Source organism: Heloderma suspectum, chromosome 5 (assembly GCF_057233095.1).
Source record: "Heloderma suspectum isolate Gila_16-S chromosome 5, 16-S_ref, whole genome shotgun sequence".
Classification (NCBI taxonomy): domain Eukaryota; kingdom Metazoa; phylum Chordata; class Lepidosauria; order Squamata; family Helodermatidae; genus Heloderma; species Heloderma suspectum.
In genome coordinates, this window is record NC_139462.1 from 6,726,760 (window position 1) to 6,739,870 (window position 13,111).

A 13,111-nucleotide genomic window follows, 5' to 3' on the forward strand; every position below is an offset into this window, starting at 1 on the left:
TTGCATAAGGGTAGAGAAAAGGAGATTGTTTTGTGCTGGAAAGGGAAAGCAAGGAAACAGGAAGGCTCAGCTGCAAATGAATTCCAGATGCCCTCCTTTTTTTGTTATCGGTTTGGCTCCAGTAAGCCCGTCCTTTCCACATTTCTACCCAGAAACGGGATCCCTGCTCCAAGCGTGGGCAGAAGCGAGATCTGGATCTACTGGGAGATCTTGGGGGGATTTGCACTAGATCACCAAGGATTTCAGACTTCAGATTTCAGTCAGTGGAACTCTTCCTGCAAGGTGCTTTGTTTTGATCTGGCAAGCTCAGCTCTTGCCTGAAAAGTCAGTAGGAGTCTTTAGGAAACCACAGTTGAAGAGAGATGGACACACAGAATAACACAAAACCTTAAAAAGGAAAGCAGGAGGGGGAGGAACCCCTGGAATTGATCCAAAAGCCTCCCAAATCAGCCATCTTCTCTGACCTTAACATTCTCTCCTAAGAGTCTGTAGGCTGTCTCTCCTCATTGCTGGTGATTTTACTGCCAAATTAGGACAAGAGCTTTGTCTACCAGTCTTTAGCCTAGGGCTGGGGAACCTCAGGTGGGGAATCCAGCCTTCCTTGGGTCCCGGTCCAGCCCTCCAGGGTTCCCTGAATGGCCATGCCCCCTCTCCCTGGCCCCCTCCCATTCCCCCCAACCACCGATCATTGGATGGCTTCATAGAATCATAGAATCATAGAATAGTAGGGTTGGAAGGGGCCTACAAGGCCATCGAGTCCAACCCCCTCAATTCCTCAATGCAGGAATCCAAGTCAGAGCATCCCTGACAGGTGGCTGTCCAGCCTCGTCTTGATTGCCTCCAGTGTGGGAGAGCCCACCACCTCCCCAGGTAATTGGTTCCATTGTCGTATTGCTCTAACAGTCAGGACGTTTTTCCTGATGTTCAGCCGGAATCTGGCTTCCTGGAACTTGAGCCCATTATTCCGTGTCCTGCACTCTGGGATGATCGAGAAGAGATCTGGCCTTCCTCTCTGGGACAACCTTTCAAGTACTTGAAGAGTGCTATCCTGTCTCCCCTCAGTCTTCTCTTCTCAAGGCTAAACATGCCCAGTTCCTTCAGTCTCTCTTCACAGGGCTTTGTTTCCAGTTCCCTGATCATCTTTGTTGCCCTCCTCTGAACCCTCTCCAGTTTGTCTGCATCCTTCTTAAAGTGTGGTGCCCAGAACTGGACACAGTACGCCAGATGAGGCCTCACCAGTGCTGAGTAGAGGAGAACTAGTACTTCCCAGGATTTGGAAGCTATGCTTCTGTTAATGCAGCCCAAAATAGCATTTGCCTTTTTTGCAGCCACATCACATTGCTGGCTCATATTCAGCTTGTGATCAACAACAATTCCAAGATCCTTCTCGCTTGTAGTGTTGTTGAGCCATGTATCGCCCATCTTGTAACTGTGCATTTGGTTTCTTTTTCCTAGGTGCACTTTCATGGTTTTCCTAAGTTCAGTTTCATGGTTTTGTGCAGTTTCTCCCCCACTGTAAAAGGTTGAGATGCCTCTCCTAAGGCTGAGTTACTGGCAGGAAGAGCTTGAAGCTAAAATAGGCTGGCATGTTTTGTGTTTTTGCCCCACCCTTTTTGCCTTTGGCCCCTCCTCCTTTGCCTTAGTCTCCACCCACCACTGGAAAGCGACCCATGACATCTCCTGCTCCTCCTTCTCACCACCACCATTGTTTGGGCCAGAGCAAGACACAGGTGAAGAAGCAGGCTGCAACGGTGAAGAGGAGAAGCAAGTCCAGGGGGCTCTTGACAGTGGGCCCCTGCTGGGGCGAGGGCCCTCAGCAAAGGCCCAAACATGCTGACCCTTCATGCCGGCCCTGATTACAACACAAGAGAAGTCCTGCTGGCCTGCACCCTCTTTCCAGCAGACTTTTCCTTGCCACCAGCCCTGGAGGGACTTTTTCTCCAAGCTTTGGGGAAGGAGCTTTTGGAGGCATGTGGGGCTGCAGCCAGGAGACAAAAGCTATCCACGCCCCACCCCTACCCCAGCTCACATTGAACACTACATGCCGTACTTTCAAAACTGGCTTTTGTAAAAACAAAAACAAACAAACAAAAAGCCTGCAGACGCATGTCTTTGGAGAGCTGGTAGAAGATAGAGGCTAAGAGACCACTATAAATCAGGAGGTCCCCAGCTCAATGAGGATAATGATATTGATCTACCTAACAGGGTCTTGTATGGATTAGAAGGTAATGTGTATGAATAATTTTGAATACACAGATGTATTCAAATACATCCACACAAATGTTACTCTTTTTTTTTACTGTTCAAACAGCTGCTGTTGTTTGTGCTCTGCTGAACACGTTTTTGCCCTGTTGAAGAGGGTCGCTCTTGAAAACGTCAGTAAAAAGAAACATTTATGCAAAGACTTTTCTGAAGAAAAGCTTGCCATTAAAAAAAATGGTGTAGGTTTGCCTGCTGCTCTTGTTTCACTCCCATCTGTTGCAGATCAGCCAAACTGAGAATAAGGTGTTCTTGCCCAGAATGCTGAACTCGGGGAGAATGCATTGAGGGTTAGCCAACGGCGCCTGGGCAGAGGAGGGGTCCCAATCAGAGGTTAGGATCAGCCCTTTGTCAAGTTGCGGAGTGGTAGATTTTGACATGCAGGCACTCATCACGACAATCCAGATAGCCATGCCCCAAGGAGAGGCCAAAAATGCAAGCAGCTGTGCTGATCCATATCAACAAACCAGTTCTAGCAGTTTTCACCTTCACCAGGTTCAGGCTTTTTGTAAATCTAATGGGTCTGAATTTCCCATTCCAGACCCACCCAGCCCAAAATACTTTGCATTGCAACAAGAAACAATGTAGTGTTTTGGGGAAAATCTTATAGAAAAGAATCATAGACTCATAGACTAGTAGAGTTGGAAGAGGCCTATTAAGACCATCGGGTCCAACCCCCTGCTCAATGCAGGAGTCCAAGTCAAAGCATCCCTGACAGATGGCTGTCCAGCCCCATCTTGAATGCCTCCAGTGTGGGAGAGCCCCCCCCCCCCCAGGTAATGGCTTCCATTGTCATATTGCTCTAACAGTCAGGAAGTTTCTCCTGATGTTCAGCTGGAATCTGGCTTCCTGGAACTTGAGCGCATGATTCCGTGTCCTGCACTCTGGGATGACTGAGAAGAGATCCTGGCCTTCCTCTCTGTAAAAACCTTTCAAGGACTTGAACAGCACTATCCTATCTCCCTCAGTCTGAAGGCTAAACATGCCCAGTTCTTTCAGACTCTCCTCATAGGGCTTTGTTTCCAGTCCCCTGATCATCTTCGTTGCCCTCCTCTGAACCCTCTCCAGCTTGTCTGCATCCTTCTTAAAGTGTGGTGCCCAGAACTGGACACAGTACTCCAGATGATACACCAGTGCTGAGTAGAGGGGAAATAGTATTTCATGGGATTTGGAAGCTATACTTCTACTAATGGAGCCCCAAAAAGCATTTGCCTATTTTGCAGCCACATCACATTGTTGGCTCACATTCAGCTTGTGGTCTACAACAATTCCAAGATCCTTCTCGCTTGTAATGTTATTGAACCAAGTATCGCCCATCTCCCCTTCATGGATCACTGCCTTGTTGTGGCGAAGGGGCTTGCGTAACTCAGTGAAGCCATAAGCTATGCCGTGCAGGGCCACCCAAGACGGACAGGTCATGGCAGAGAGTTCTGACAAAATGTGGTCCACTGGAGAAGGAAATGGCAACCCACTCCAGTATTCTTGCCAAGAAAACCCCATGGAACGTATCACAAGGCTAAAAGATATGACGCCGGAAGATGAGCCCCTCAGGTCGGAAGGTGTCCAATATGCTACTGGGGAAGAGCAGAGGGTATTTCCAAGTAGCGCCAGAAAGAGTGAAGCGGCTGGGCCAAAGCCGAAAGGACACTCAGCTGTGGATGTGTCTGGTGGTGAAAAGAAAATCCGATGCTGTAAAGAACAATATTGATTAGGAACCTGGAATGTCAGATCAATGAATCAAGGTAAGCTGGAGGTGGTCAAACATGAGATGGCAAGATTGAACATCGACATCTTGGGAATCAGCGAACTAAAATGGACAGGCATGGGTGAATTTAATTCAGGTGACCATCATATCTACTATTGTGGGCAAGAATCCCTTAGAAGAAATGGAGTAGCACTCATAGTCAACAAAAGGGTGGGAAAAGCAGTACTGGGGTACAATCTTAAAAATGATAGAATGATCTCAGTACGAATCCAAGGCAAACCATTCAACATCACAGTAATTCAAGTCTATGCCCCAACCACTGAGGCCGAAGAAGCTGAGGTTGATCGGTTTTATGAAGACCTACAACACCTTCTAGAACTAACACCAAAAAAAGATGTCCTCTTCATCATAGGGGATTGGAATGCTAAAGTAGGAAGTCAAGAAATCACCGGGATAACAGGCAGGCATGGCCTTGGTGTACAAAATGAAGCAGGACAAAAGCTAATAGAGTTTTGCCAAGAGAACATGCTGATCATAGCAAACACTCTTTTCCAACAGCACAAGAGGCGACTCTACACATGGACGTCACCAGATGGTCAATATCGAATCAGATTGATTATGTCCTTTGCAGCCAAAGATGGAGAAGCTCCATACAGTCAGTAAAAACAAGACCTGGAGCTGACTGTGGCTCAGATCATGAGCTGCTTCTTGCAAAATTTCGGCTTAAATTGAAGAACGTCGGGAAAACCACTAAACCGTTCAGGTATGACCTAAATCATATCCCTGATGAATATACAGTGGAGGTGAGGAATAGATGGTCTAATCCTGATAGACAGAGTGCCTGAGGAACTATGGACGGAGGTCCGTAACATTGTTCAGGAGGCAGCAACGAAATCCATCCCAAAGAAAAAGAAATGCAAGAAAGCCCAGTGGCTGTCTGATGAGGCTTTACAAGTAGCTCACGAAAGAAGGGAAGCGAAAAGCAAGGGAGAGAGGGGAAGATATACCCAACTGAATGCAGAGTTCCAGAGAATAGCAAGGAGAGACAAGAAGGCCTTCTTAAATGAACAATGCAAAGAAATCGAGGAAAACAACAGAATGGGAAAGACTAGAGATCTCTTCAAGAAAATTGGAGATCTCAAGGGAACGTTTTGTGCGAAGACGGGCATGATCAAGGACAAAGAAGGCAGGGACCTAACAGAAGCAGATGAGATTAAGAAGAGGTGGCAAGAATACACAGAAGAACTATACAGGAAAGATCTGAATGTCTCTGATAGCCATGATAGTGCGGTCACTGAACTTGAGCCGGACATCCTAGAGAGTGAAGTCAAGTGGGCCTTAGGAAGCATTAGTAACAACAAAGCTAGCGGAGATGACAGTATTCCAGCCGAGCTATTTAAAATCCTAAAAGATGATGCTGTTAAAGTGCTGCATTCAATATGCCAACAAATCTGGAACACTCAACAGTGGCCACAAGACTGGAAAAGGTCAGTTTACATTCCAATTCCAAAGAAGGGCAACGCCAAAGAGTGTTCAAACTACCGCACCATTGCGCTCATTTCACATGCCAGCAAGGTGATGCTCAAAATCCTACAAGCTAGGCTTCAGCAGTATGTGAACCGAGAACTACCGGAAGTACAAGCTGGGTTTCGAAGAGGCAGAGGAACTAGAGATCAAATCGCCAACATTCGCTGCATCATGGAGAAAGCAAGAGAATTCCAGAAAAACGTCTATTTCTGCTTCATTGACTACGCTAAAGCCTTTGATTGTGTGGATCACAACAAACTCTGGCAAATTCTTAAAGAGATGGGAGTACCAGACCACCTTACCTGTCTCCTGAGAAACCTGTACAAGGGTCAAGAAGCAACAGTAAGAACCAGACATGGAACAACCGATTGGTTCAAAATTGGGAAAGGAGTACGACAAGGCTGCATATTGTCACCCTGCTTATTTAACTTATATGCAGAGTACATCATGAGAAATGCCGGGTTGGATGAATCAGAGGTCGGAATTAAGATTGCTGGGAGAATTATCAACAACCTCCGATATGCAGACGATACCACCCTAATGGCAGAAAGCGAAGAGGATCTAAAGAGCCTCTTGTTGAGGATGAAAGAGGAGAGTGCAAAAGCTGGTTTGAAACTCAACATTAAAAAAACGAAGATCATGGCATCTGGCCCCATCACTTCCTGGCATATAGAAGGGGAAGAAATGGAAGCAGTGACAGATTTTACTTTCTTGGGCTCCAAGATCACCGCAGACGGTGACTGTAGCCATGAAATTAAAAGACGCTTGCTCCTTGGGAGGAAAGCTATGGCCAACCTAGACAGCATAGTAAGAAGCAGAGACATCACCTTGCCGACAAAGGTCCGTCTAATCAAAGCTATGGTTTTCCCAGTAGTAATGTATGGCTGTGAGAGCTGGACTATAAGGAAGGCTGAGCGCCGAAGAATTGATGCTTTCGAACTGTGGTGCTGGAGAAGACTCTTACGAGTCCCCTGGACTGCAAGGAGGTCAAATCAGTCCATCCTAAAGGAAATCAAGCCTGAGTGCTCATTGGAAGGACAGATACTGAAGCTGAAGCTCCAATATTTTGGCCACCTAATGCGAAGAGAAAACTCCCTGGAAAAGACCCTGATGCTGGGAAAGACTGAAGGCAAAAGGAGAAGGGGACGGCAGAGGATGAGATGGCTAGATAGCATCACGGATGCAATGAATATGAACTTGAGCACACTCCGGGAGAGAGTGCAGGACAGGAAGGCCTGGCGTGCTATGGTCCATGGGGTCACGAAGAGTCGGACACGACTGAATGACTGAACAACAACAACAACATCGCCCATCTTGTAACTGTGCATTTGGTTTCTTTTTCCTAGGTGCAGAACTTGGCATTTATCCCTATTTAATGTCATTCTGTTGTTTTCTGCACAGCACTCCAGCCTATCAAGATCTCCTTGAATTTTGTTTCTGTCTTCCAAAGTATTAGCTATCCCACCCAATTTTGTGTCATCTGCAAATTTTATCAGCATTCCCTGCACCTCCTCCTCCAAGTCATGAATACAAATGTTGAAGAGCACTGGGCCCAGGACTGAGCCCTGCGGTACCCCACTCGTTACCTCTCCCCAGTTTGAGAAGACCCCATTGATAAGCACTCTTTGAGTCCGATTCTGTAGCCAACTGTGGATCCACCGGATCGTTGTTTCATCTAGCCCACTTTGAGCTCGTTTGCTCATCAGGATATCATGGGGCACTTTATCGAAAGCTTTGCTGAAGGCGAAGTGTATGATGTCCACAGCATTCCCACAGTTCACAAGGGAGGTTATCTGATCAAAAAATGAGATCAGATTCGTCTGGCAGGACTTGTTTTTGACAAATCCATGTTGGCTTCGAGTAATCACTGCATTGTTTTCAAGGTGCTTACAGATGGATTGCGTTATCATCTGCTCCAGAATTTTCCCAGGGATTGATGTCAGACTGACTGGTCTGTAGTTCCCAGGTTCCTCCTTTTTGCCCTTTTTGAAGATAGGGACAACATTCGCCCTCCTCCAGTCATCTGGCACTTCACCCGTCCTCCATGATTGCTCAAAGAGAATAGACAGTGGCTCTGAGAGTTCTCCTGCCAGTTCCTTCATTCCTTTATTATATAATCCATTCCCCCCTCCGTGGCCCACAGCTCGTGGAAAATCCATCCCTCGTCCATAACCCCTAGCAGCTAAGCTCAGAGGGAGCAGGAAAGTCTGACGGGGTGGGGTGGAGGGGGGGGCACATGACCTCAGCCTCCCTGCTAGTCAAGACATCTCAGCACTTTGACCCAGTGAGCCCTGCCTCCGCCACACCCCTGCCTTTGTCTGTAATTAGTGACATTCGGAGTAGGATGTATTAAGCAAATGCAGAGTGCTGCACTCCGCTTCTCCCACATGTATGACAGTGGAGTCTGGTGACTCCGATGCCAGTGGGGCTGTGAATCTGTTCTGGGTTTCAATCAGAACCCGGCAGAACTCTAGAGGAGCTCTCCAAGCTGCTGGACCTCTTTTGGGGGTTGTGTCCAGCACCTTGGGTAGCTCCTTTAGAGTTCTGACTCGTTCTGACTGAAACCCAGAGGGGACCCCCTGCCCCAGTAACACTGGAGCCACCAGCCTGCACTGGTGTGTGACGCGGTGCTGCATTTTTTAATTTCACGCTCGCTGGGACTGGTAGGAGCTGCAGTCCAACATGTCTGGAGCACACCAGGTTGGGGGAGCCTGTCGTGTTTGGGCCCCAACCAGCGATCGCCATTAATCTGGCATTAAAGGCCCAAATCTGGGAGCAGAGAGAAAGCCCAAATGTCGCTTCCCATTTCAAATGGCTCAAGAACTCTCGCCTTTGAAATGGCCCTAAAACTCTTTGGGAGCCCGTTGTTTCAGGAAAGGACACTTGAATGCGTTGGCTTCTCTCCTGCACTCCTACCAGGGAATGAAGAGTGGCCTGAATGGCCCTCCCTGCCTGCCGTTCTGTCTTCACAACAACCCTGTGGGGTAGGCTAGCTGAGAGAGTTCTTGTTGTTGTTTTCTCAAAGGGCTGATTCTCTTCAGGGAGCAACCAGGACCCTCAACGGGCTTCCGATCAAATTCTCAGATGGAGAGAAACAGAATCCATGCCAACACTGAAGCGGCTGTAATATCAAACAATCGGAGTAGACAGGGGAGGGCCCCATCATCTGCACAACGTCAGGGGGCACCTGGAGAGGAATGCCCTTCCCAGAGCAGTCGGACCTTGATGAAACCAGCCAAGGTGAAGCCAGAATGAGCCACAGTCGTCGTTGTTTTCTCGGTCACAGCTATTCCTGACAATGCGGTACATGTATGGAAATGGCATGGTATGTGAGACGGGAGGGACTGTTACAAAGGCAGGGGGCAGCACCCCGAGAGCGGAGGGGGAGGGAGACGCAGGCGGAGGCTGGGAGGAGAGCTGCAGCGCGCATCAGCTGAGTCCCCTTGGCCAGTCTCCCCCTCCCCAAAATGCTGGGTCTCCCCGTGGTCCTCCTGGCCCTCTCCCACGCCGCCTGGTCCCCCTCTGTGGAGGGGGCACCCCGCACCGCCCCCCCCAGCCTCCTGCGGAAGGAGCCTGGCGCCGGCGCAAGCCAGGTGGCAGCGCTGCCCGGCCCGGCCGCCGCCCCCGCGGCCACCTCCGGGACCGGACAGGTGAGCGGCACGGCCCGGCCGGCGCCCGCCCCCCCCGGCGGCCTCGCGACCACCGCCCCCCCCGGCGGCGCGGGCCTGGAAGAGCCCCTTTCCACCAGCGACGCCGCGAGGACGAGGCTCTCCGCGGGGCAGGCGGCGGACGAGAAAGGTACCCGCTCCGGCGGAGGCGCATCCGCGGGGGGCGCGGGGGGCGCCCAAGCTGAACTCCACCCGTTGCTCTTTTCTGGCCTGGGGGTCCGTACGCGCGGGCGTCTGCCACGCGGAAGGGCGAACACCCTGCGTGCGCGGCGCGCCGCGAGGATTTCGCAGCGCCGCGAAGGTCTGCGAAGGGAGCGGGCAGCGAGCCCGAGCGGTCTTAGAGCCGAGGGCTCCCCTTGGAGGACTGGCGGGACGGATCCTGCCTCTGTCTTCCCAGCAGGGGACACAAACCGACAAAGGGGAAAACGTTTCAAATGCAGCTCGCTGGAACGATCGGATCACCGCTCCCCAAAGTCCGGTCTGGAAATGCGAATTAATTCGGAGGAATCCCGTGTAGAACGGCATTTGTGAATGGTTGCTTAAGGGTCAGGTTGATTCGCTGGGCATCTGATGCAAGGGTCGACTCGTCTCTTTCTGGATGAACGAGTCCCAGAGACGCACGTACCCCAAAGGGAGTAAAAGATGATTTGTGTGGCCATTCACACACTACCGTCTCCTCTCTGGAGGGTTCGTCTTTGTGCCGGAACCCAGGACGTGCAAAGGTGTACATGCGTGTCTCTGTGTGTCCCGTGGGCACACGGGTTGTCACTTTGTCATCGTTGTTGTGCTGTATTACAGAATCACAGAAGAGTAGGGTTGGAAGGGGCCTACAAGGCCATCGAGTCCAACCCCCTGCTCAGTGCAGGAATCCAAGATATGAACTGTGTGTGCAGTCACAGCCCCGTTTCTCTCAGCCTGCGTTCTGCAGTTGATTGGGACAAGGGCCCTCTCTCTCTTGCGCCCTCAGGAAGGCCCCTTTAGGATCTTGTGCCAGTGCTTGTGGGGAACTGGGGTGTCACCTGCTCCTTGGGTCCCGCCGCAATGTGAGCATCCTTTGGGGTGTGCATTGTGCGTTTGGATGGGCTGTGAATGCAGCGCATGCTGGACCCTTTCTGATGCCAAGGCACTTCCCAGCTAGATTGTGAGGAGTTGAGTGATGTGCTGGCGAGCTGTGTTGGTCACATTGCCTGGAGCCGTATGGTTTGTTTGTTTGTTTCATTTCTTTATTTAAAGAATGTATATGCCTGTCTTTGATATTAACATTTCCCATTCTTCCCATGTTCCTTGCTGTGAGTGTTGCAGTGCTGGGATATGCTGTGTGATCATGTCTTGGTCTTGGGAAGTATGGAGCATGCAGTGTGCTGTGGTCTCTGCGTGTCGCGTAGCTGGCTGGCAGTTACAGTTCATGCCTTGCGCCTCTGGCGTGTTTCACATGCTGTGCTCTGCAGCACGATGCCACCTGTCCCGTTGTGCCCCCTGTGCTTTGCACTTCTCCGTGGCATGGTGCGCCCTGTGTGGCAGTGGGTGAGCTCTTCCACTGTGTGGGCAGGCCTATGTGCTGTGTGTGCTCCCCACTCCTTTTTGGCTTCATGCAGGTTGCAGATCTTTCTGCTGGGCCCATCTTGCTCTACTCTGCAGCAGGCTGCGGTGGTGTTTTGAGGCTGACATACCTGCTACATGCTTTGCCATTTTCTGGGCTGTTTTGTGGTACTCCTAAGAGGGCTGCTGTTGTGCTTGTCTGCTTCAGAGCCCTGTGGTGGCACAGCTGATGTCCTGGAGCTGAGCACTGCATGCACTACAATGCCAAAGCGGGCCGCCGCCGTCCTGCTGATTCTGCATTTGCAAACTTGGCATGAGAACACCTGGCCTGGCACGCTATGACCTCTGCAGAACTTCCAATCCTCATGCCTCCAACCATAGAACACTTTCAGAGTAGCGGCCTCTTCTCAGAAATGCTTCAGCTTCTTTGCAGTGGGAAGGGGCACACACATGTTGACCTGCATGGGATTCAAGACGGCATCCTTGCCCTCCAGGCATCTGCCTAGCTCTCCGCCCCACCCAGTGCCTTCCTTTGCCTTTGCCTGCAGAAGGGGGCCGTATTCCTAGAAAGGCCTTCCCTTCTACGGGCTGCGTCACCCTCTTCCAGGCTCCCACGCTGCGGCTGGTGCTCCAGATGCAAGCTGGCCCACTCTGTGCTTCAGCTCCCCGCTCCACACAGCGGTTGAAGGAAGGCAGCGGGGACTGATGGAGCCTGGCCAGGCCAGCACAGAGCAATCACTGTTTGGGGTGCCTCTGGCATCCTGTTCCACAGCACACTGCTTCCCTGTGGCCACATAATGGCTGGCAGGAGGAGAAGGGAAGGAAGGAAGCCCTTTCATTCATGCGCCTGTGGGGAGAAACCAGAAGACTGCATGCATTCACATGTTACAAATGCCCTGCACAAAATTCCGTGTCAGCATAACTGCCACATTTTTACACATGGTTTTTGCATGCATGCACACACACAAGCAGTGAAAAATCCACATGCGCACATCATCGCATGTTCCGATCTACACACAGGTTGCCCGCTCCCCCGGAATGCACCAACGACTCTCCAACCCAGAGTCCCTGAGGTCAATTGCAAGTTCTGGATCTGGAAGTTGGAGGGCAGCGAGGTTAGCCACTTTGGCATTCTCCCTTCCCTCCGCCGAAAAAGGAGGACAAAAGAGGGCACAGATTTGCGTGATATTTGCATATGCTAATTTATAGGTATAGATGCAAATTTGGAAAAAATGGCAAGAAAGGATTTAAACAGGAATACCATACATCTGACCATAGTGGAGAAGAAGACTGTGGCCAGGTGAGCTGTGCCCTTGCCCGCTCAGTCTGCTCTACAGGTGCTCACTGCAGCTGATGGGCGGTTTCAAGCCCCCTGTGCTCCCCCCACCCTTCGGAGGGTTCTTTGGGCAGAGTCCAACAGGGTGTTCACACACTCCACTGCCTCCCTCTGCCAGCAGGGCTCCTGCCGCTCAGTTGCACAAGCAGGACCCGCCGTTTGCGCAAGGGCGATTCAGTGCCAGCTAGGGGAAGCCCCGAGACAGAAGTGAGCGGAGATGCTCCTTTCTGGACAGAAGCAGGTCAGCGGAGTCCTCTTATGCGACCTGTGCCAACCTGCCTCCTTCCAGAAAGGAGCGTTTCCCCTAGCCAGCATAGCCAAAGGCTGACGAGAGCTGTAGCCCCCCACGTCTGGGGGACCCTAGGTTGATTTCGGGCACACCTGGCCTCACACTGGCTGCAGGCCACATGGCACGTCCCTCTTCCTTCCTATGTCATGAAGTTTAAGCAGACACCAGACCAGGTTGCTCTCCCAGGTGGGGCCCAGATGCTGTAGCTCAGGGGGAGAGCTAGGACCACGTCGGAGGGAACAGGAGAAACCCTTGCTGCCGGTGGGCTGCTGTCAGGGGGGCACTTCCAGATGGGGCTTTGTTGTGCAATTGCCTGGCCTCATTCACAGAATGTTATGGGGGTGGGGGTGGGGATCTAGACATCATCATCTTCAATGTGCAGCCCTCCTGTGTTTTCCCATTGCTTCTTCCATCGTTTTTCTTACCAGAAAAAAAATCTGTTAAGGAAGAAAAGGTGGAATAGCTGCACACAAGGCCTTTTGATTGCTAGCAGTAGGAACCCTCTGTCTGGAAGCACCCTCCATCAAACTGAGGAAAGGCTGGGGAGCCATTCTCTCCCTTCACCAACCTGGTGCCCTCCAGATGCGTTGGGACTACAACTCCCAGCATCCCCCAGCCAGACTGGGGCAGGCCAGTCTAAGGTCCTTTTAAGTTGTCCTGTGCAGAGGCAGAGACTCCCAGCAAAGGGCAGATATGCAGACAGAGGCCTCAGATGGGGCAGAAAAGCCTTGACCACGATTATCCTGGGGGTTACATTGCAGAGAAATTCCAAAACGCATCTTCATGCA

The 13,111-nt window shown here is 51.0% G+C and overlaps 1 protein-coding gene across 1 annotated transcript in view; it reads left to right on the top strand.

Moving 5' to 3' along the window:
• The first annotated feature begins 8,858 nt into the window (after window positions 1-8,858).
• CPXM1 (carboxypeptidase X, M14 family member 1) overlaps window positions 8,859-13,111 on the top strand; it is a 34,482-nt gene continuing 30,229 nt past the window's right edge. Inside the window, exon 1 of the mRNA XM_084855271.1 lies at window positions 8,859-9,289. Within this exon, the coding sequence (XP_084711397.1) occupies window positions 8,959-9,289 (331 nt within the window). The 5' untranslated portion in view covers window positions 8,859-8,958. The remainder of the gene's footprint in view (window positions 9,290-13,111) is intronic.